The 5,804-nt window shown below is 57.0% G+C and overlaps 1 protein-coding gene across 5 annotated transcripts in view; it reads left to right on the top strand.

Moving 5' to 3' along the window:
- The window catches only part of LOC113203728 (E3 ubiquitin-protein ligase RNF19B), a 73,175-nt gene that overhangs the window by 45,738 nt on the left and 21,633 nt on the right, over positions 1-5,804 (top strand). For 3 of the 5 annotated variants that reach the window (XM_026418557.2, XM_026418556.2, XM_052272008.1), the window contains exons 2-9: positions 1,963-2,168; positions 2,564-2,694; positions 2,827-3,010; positions 3,183-3,297; positions 3,382-3,566; positions 3,658-3,802; positions 3,926-4,062; positions 4,146-4,243. In XM_026418557.2, coding sequence (XP_026274342.1) covers positions 1,964-2,168; positions 2,564-2,694; positions 2,827-3,010; positions 3,183-3,297; positions 3,382-3,566; positions 3,658-3,802; positions 3,926-4,062; positions 4,146-4,243 — 1,200 coding nt within the window. In that variant the 5' untranslated portion in view covers position 1,963. Of the gene's footprint in view, positions 1-1,526; positions 1,677-1,962; positions 2,169-2,563; positions 2,695-2,826; positions 3,011-3,182; positions 3,298-3,381; positions 3,567-3,657; positions 3,803-3,925; positions 4,063-4,145; positions 4,244-5,804 lie in introns of those variants that run through there. The other 2 variants (XM_052272009.1, XM_026418555.2) reach the window with 2 other exon arrangements.

The raw sequence follows: 5,804 nt of genomic DNA, 5'->3' as shown, positions 1-5,804 counted from the left end.
GGGCACTTGTGTTTCAAAGGCTTTTGCCCGGGGGATGAGTGACTGAGGTGCGCGCGTGGCGTAGGCGTTGGCACGCGGCAGCCGGCCATAGGGGTCCGATAGGCTACCCGGACGCACGGCCGTGTTGCGGTGTTGCCTACGCGTCGCATTGCAGGCGTTTTCCCCCCGTCCTGAGTGAGAAATACGAACGAAGTTATCCATATCACGGATGATTTCATTCCTTTTCACAAGAACATATGTGATATCATATTTCGCCTGCATAAAATAATTCCCCGTAACTGACGGGTAGCACAAGTCCTTGAGGATATAGCGGTGCCCGTGTGGTTTGTGGGCGGTGTGACGCTCGCAGTCCGTCGCCACCTGCGGGTGGCGGTATGTGACGGCTGCTTTCTCGTGTTTGTCGCTCGTATCGATCGTCGTCGTGGCGTCTCGTGGAAGAGTCTTGAAGACCACTTGAACGGTCGTGCGAGAGGCCGTCGCACGGGCGCGGATCGCTCCTAAAAGTGTCGCGCCACAGCATGAGGAGGAAGCGGGAGGGAGGAGCGGAGGGCGCCCCCGCCCCGCACGTGCGACTCGTCGACTCGTGTGGTTCGTCGCCTATACTGGGGGCGGGCCGGGGGCGGGTCCCCGCGGGGGATGCCGTGCCGTGCCGCCAGCGCGTGGATCTGCGCCGCGTGTCGCGCCCCACGACCCAATCGCGCCCGATCCGCCTCTGCCAAGGTCGCCGGTCCAGACGCCTTACTGTTCTCTGCTCCGCCTCCCGTCACTCTCCGCGCTCTCTCCTTCCCTCTCCCTCTCCCTCTCTCTCTATCATTTTATTGTGCGGCACTCGAACGGAACGAAGCGAACGAAATTCCTCCCCCCTCCCCTCTTTCCCCTTGCCCCATTTTCCCCCGCGGGGCGCGCGTGCGTCGGATCACCGCGCACAAAACAAAGTTTTTCGCCGCGACTGCGGAATTGCGGCGAATCCCTGCGGCGGCGGAGAATAAGCTGCTGTTTATAGACCGGAGGGAGTGTGACGCCAGTGCCGGGCCGAGCGGCTGAGGTGAGGTGTTTGCTTTGGCGGGGCAGAGGGCGGGGCGGGGTGGGGCAACCAGTCACCTTAAGGCAACAAGATGTCCTGCTTGCCGGCGTGGGAAGAGCGGGCTGCGACGGCGACAAACCCGCTTTGGTTTTGCATGTCCTCTACCGGCCGCTGCCCGCTGTGCTGCTCCCCTCACTCCAGCCTCCCTCCTACCTCTCCCGTGATCTTCACTTTTTGGCTCGCCAGACCGTTTTCCTTTTTGCGTCGTTTTGTTTTGTCGCTGCTGCTGGTGCTGGTAGTGTGCGTGCGTGTGACGATACGTCCTTTGCCCCCCCACGCGCGTCGAGTGACGGTGGCCGGGTTCGTGACGAGCGTGTCACACGACGCCGTGTGGCGTGGCATGACGACGGCTCACGACACGTTTTACTGCCTTTGCGCGCCGTGACGGTGACTCATGTAGCGCGCGGCGATAGTGCTCAGGCCGGCCCAGCCGCGCCAGCCCTGGCCGTTCGCACAACAACGTTCCTTTTAAAAGTGCTCGCCTCGGCCCGGCCGCGCCACACACGCGCTCGACACGTTCTGCTCGAGGTCCGTCTGACACTGACTTCTGGCCGGGCATGCGGAGGCGGGGCCGGTCACCTTCCGGCGCGGGGTGCCTGCCTGTTGACGGGCTGTTAACACATTGAGTTCGGGGGCATTGTTCGTGCCCGCGATTCAACATGGGAGCGTGACCACGTAGTGGTCGTACATCGCTCAGCGTGTTATCAGCCTGTCTAGTTTTATTCATGCAAACAAAGTTATTTTAGCTTTGTTTTGCAACGTTCTTGTCGATTTTTACTGTTTTGAAATTAGTCATTTTCTCTGTATTTTTCTTTGTCGGTTCTGTTTTGTTTCCCCCTTAAATTTACGCCGTTTGTTGTGTGTTTTGTCTGCTGCAGGATGCGGGGCTCTCGCAAGGAGCAGCCGCGGGAGGCGGCCCACGCCGGGGGCGGCGCCTCCAAGGGCGGCGCCGGCTGCGGCGGCGTGGCGGCGGCGCAGCGCAAGCGCGGGCTGTCGCACTTCTCGCTCACCCGCCTGCTGTACGCCAGCCCCCTGGTGCCGCGCAGGATCAACCGCAACAACTCCAGATCCGTCAAGTCCAATGGTGAGTCAATTTGTCGTCACAACAATGCAATGTCTCATTTTTCCAATATTATTTTGTTGACTTCTTAGAGGGAAAAGAGTATAAACTTTCAGAAACATTTAAGTTTATTAAAAAATTTCAGGCATAATTTTTTTTAGCAATACACTGTCTGATTTTTCCAATGTTGACTTCTTAGAGGAAAAGAGTAGAAACTTTCAGATAGAAAATTGAAGTTTTAAGAAACTTGCTTTTAAAAATCTAGGAATTCTCCGTTTTATCAGGCATTATTTCTTTTTTGGCGTTTATTTATATTTTTTGGATTGGGTGAACATATTTTTAAGTGTTATGAAAACAAAAGTTATCTGTAAACCCTTTTTATTGGGCCTGTTAATAATATTTTGTCCTTCCTCCCTCAGACGAGCGGAGCGCGGTGGACGGCCCGTCCCAGGACGTGGAGCGCGGAGAGGCCGCACTCAAATCTGCACCGGAGCGGGACAAGGTCCAGAGGGTCAACAGTCTAGCCTCGGCCTCCGGGGAGTCCGCCAAGGTATGACCGGTGCGCCGTTGTCCGCGAGGCGATGGTCGGGCCCCGGGCCGGGCCGGTGTCGTCGGGTGCACCGAGTGTCGCGCTCGTAAGCGGTGTTTGTCTCTTGTCTAATCACTCTCGTGTCTGTTGCAGTGGCCCCTCGGCCTCGTTTGCCCTCTCTGCCTAAATGAGCAACCCAGCCAGAATTTCCCTGAGCTCCTCACCTGTGCTCACAGGTCATGTTATGACTGTTTTCAAAAGTATCTTCGTGTAGAGATATCTGAGTCCCGTGTGAATATTGCATGTCCAGAATGTACAGCACCCATGCATCCAAGTGGTATGTTTTGCTTCCATCCAGTGTGCTTTGTTGTTTAGTTCATATCTCTGAAGTCGTAGAATATCACCTCTCGTTTCCTGATAACTAAATAGTCTCTCAAACGTTTTCGCGCTATTTAATTTTGCGTTGCACTGTGTTGACCCTTCTAAATATGCGTATCTTTATATTGCAGACATCCGAATGATTCTTAATGATAATGTAGTATTTGAGAAATATGAAGACTTTATGGTGAGGAGGGTTTTGGCCTGTGATCCGGACACCAGGTGGTGTCCTGCCCCTGATTGTAGGTGAGTACCGTGCATCTCAACATGACAACAAGACCAATGTTCTAGCGCTGATTTTTCGACTAATACGATATTGTTTGCTTTCAGTTTTGCCGTAATAGCCTCTGGCTGTGCTAGCTGCCCAAAGATAAAATGCGAGCGCGACGGATGTAGTTCTTATTTCTGCTACCACTGCAAGGCAGAGTGGCACCCTAATCAAACCTGTGATGATGCGAGGATGTTGAGGTCACCCTCAAAATCAACTTCAACTACCTTCAATCACCACCGACTTAGTAATTTCCATAACTGCCGTGAATTTCTATTGTTTCTCTTCTATTTTCGTTTCTGATGTTTCGTTACCGTTTGTTTTTTTTTTCATTGTAGGAGACGATGTTAAACCTTGTCCCCGGTGTCAAGTGCTTATTGGCAAAATGGACGATGGCTCCTGCAACCACATGCAGTGCGCGGTGTGCGGGGCCGAGTTCTGTTGGCTATGTATGAAGGAAGTTACAGATTTGCATTTCCTAAGGTTGGTGTCTGTTTCTCGATGCACACTTTTTGTCTGTACGCGCGAAGAGTATGTATGTAATTCAAAAACATTCCGTCGCCGTCGACTCGACTTAATTTTTTTTTTTACGTCTTTCTATTTTAGTCCGTCGGGTTGTACATTTTGGGGAAAGAAACCCTGGTCCAGGAAAAAGAAGATACTCTGGCAACTGGGCACGCTGGTCGGCGCACCTGTAGGGATTGGTTTAATTGCGGGAATTGCCGTTCCTGCCATGATCATCGGTAGGTAACATCCAAACGCCCCCCTTCGTGTGTGAAACTGGAGTGCGAGCCTTTTTAACACCTGCCCTTATGTTGCCCAACAGGCCTGCCCGTTTGGGTAGGGAAGAAGATCTACACCCGGTACGAGTTCAGCAACAAGCACAAGAGGAACCTCGCTATATTCGGCGGCGTCACCGCGACGGTAAGTACACACCGTGAAAACGAGAGCTGACTAAAGAACGTGAGCCAGACGACGAGGGTCTCGAAGCGCCTGCCGGGTAGGCCACCGGGGCCGCCCTCGCGCGGCCGTGCGCGCGGCCGGCCTACCTCCCAGGCGCCCCAGCTCAAGCCATAGGAGAGCACGAGGGTCCTCGGAGCGCCTGCCGGGTAGGCCACCAGAGCTGCCCCTAGACACCCGTGCGGGCGGGAGGCCTACCTCTCAGGCGCTCCGCCTCAGGCCGAAGGAGAGCACGAGGGTCCTCGGAGCGCCTGCCGGGTAGGCCACCGGAGCTGCCCCTAGACACCCGTGCGGGCGGGCGGCCCACCTCTCGGGCGCTCCACCCCGCGAGTGCTCGCGGCAGCTCCGCCCGCAGCGGCGCTACTCCCCGCGACCACGGCGCGCCATTGGCCCCGCGGGCGATACCCCCCGCGCGCGCTGCGGCCCCGTCGGCGGGGGGCCTAGACGACCCGCGGGCCCTTGATGGGGCGCGGACCCGAGTGGGGCAAACGAGAGGAGAGAGGAAACGACGGCTGTTGATAGACCGGCGAACCCCTCATAGCTTGGGAATGGCACCACAAGCAAACGTTGCGGGCCTTGCGGGCTCGGTCGAGGCGCAAGGGAGGGGGTGGCGCGCCGGGGGCGGCTTCGGGGGCGGCGGGGGCGGCCAGCACCCAAAACGAGGAGGGCTGGCCTGGAGAATGTGCGGCACATTCCCTCCAGGAGTTTACAGGGCCGGAGCGGCAGGGCGGGCAGGGCTGGGCCGGGCGGCCCGGCGGCGGCCACCCTTATTAGCCCAGACCCGACCAGCGGCGGCGGCGGCGACCATTCCCCACCGCCCTCTCATTCCGCAGCACCGCAACGCCGGCAACGCCCCGGGAAACCAATTGGATTGAATGCGACGGTGGCCGCTGCGGGGCGAGGGCCGGGGCGGGCAGGGCAGGGGACAGGGACAGGGATTCGCCTCACCTTTCTGTCAGCGGCACGCGCAACGTGCTCGCTCTCTTTCATTCTTTCTCTTCTATCCCTTCCTTCTTTTCTCTCTCATTCTCTCTCATTTTCTCGCTCTCGCCCTCTCTTATTTTGTCTCTCTCTTTCTCGTTTTCCCTCTCGCTCGCTCGCTCGCTCTGTCTCTCGTGATGAATAAGCCATTGTCTGGGACAGGTGATGATCCTTCCATTACGGACGAGGGGGCGCACATGCTCCACGAGAGTTTGAAAGAACGAACGCGTTGCGCACGTGTGTGCGAGAGAGACGGAGACAAAGAGAGGGATGGGGAGAGAGAAAAGGACAGGGAAGGAGAGAGAGAGAGAGAGAGCAGGAGCAGCGCTTGCGTTCCTCTATCTGATAATGCTGCTCCTCCCTCTCGCTCGCTCTTACTCTGCCCTTTTAGAAACCCTTCTCCCTCTATGTCTCTCTCTCTGCCTCAACCCCAGTGTGCGCTCCTGAAGCGAAGGGGTTGGGCTCGGGCTGGGGGGGCGGACTCTGCCACCGTACAACATACCTGTCCCGTGCGTCAATGCGAGAGGGGCGGCGGCGGGGGGTT

Source organism: Frankliniella occidentalis, unplaced genomic scaffold, assembly GCF_000697945.3.
Source record: "Frankliniella occidentalis isolate FOCC.00 unplaced genomic scaffold, Focc_3.1 Scaffold184, whole genome shotgun sequence".
In the NCBI taxonomy this organism is placed as follows: domain Eukaryota; kingdom Metazoa; phylum Arthropoda; class Insecta; order Thysanoptera; family Thripidae; genus Frankliniella; species Frankliniella occidentalis.
This window is presented reverse-complemented; position numbering and strand designations above follow the sequence as displayed.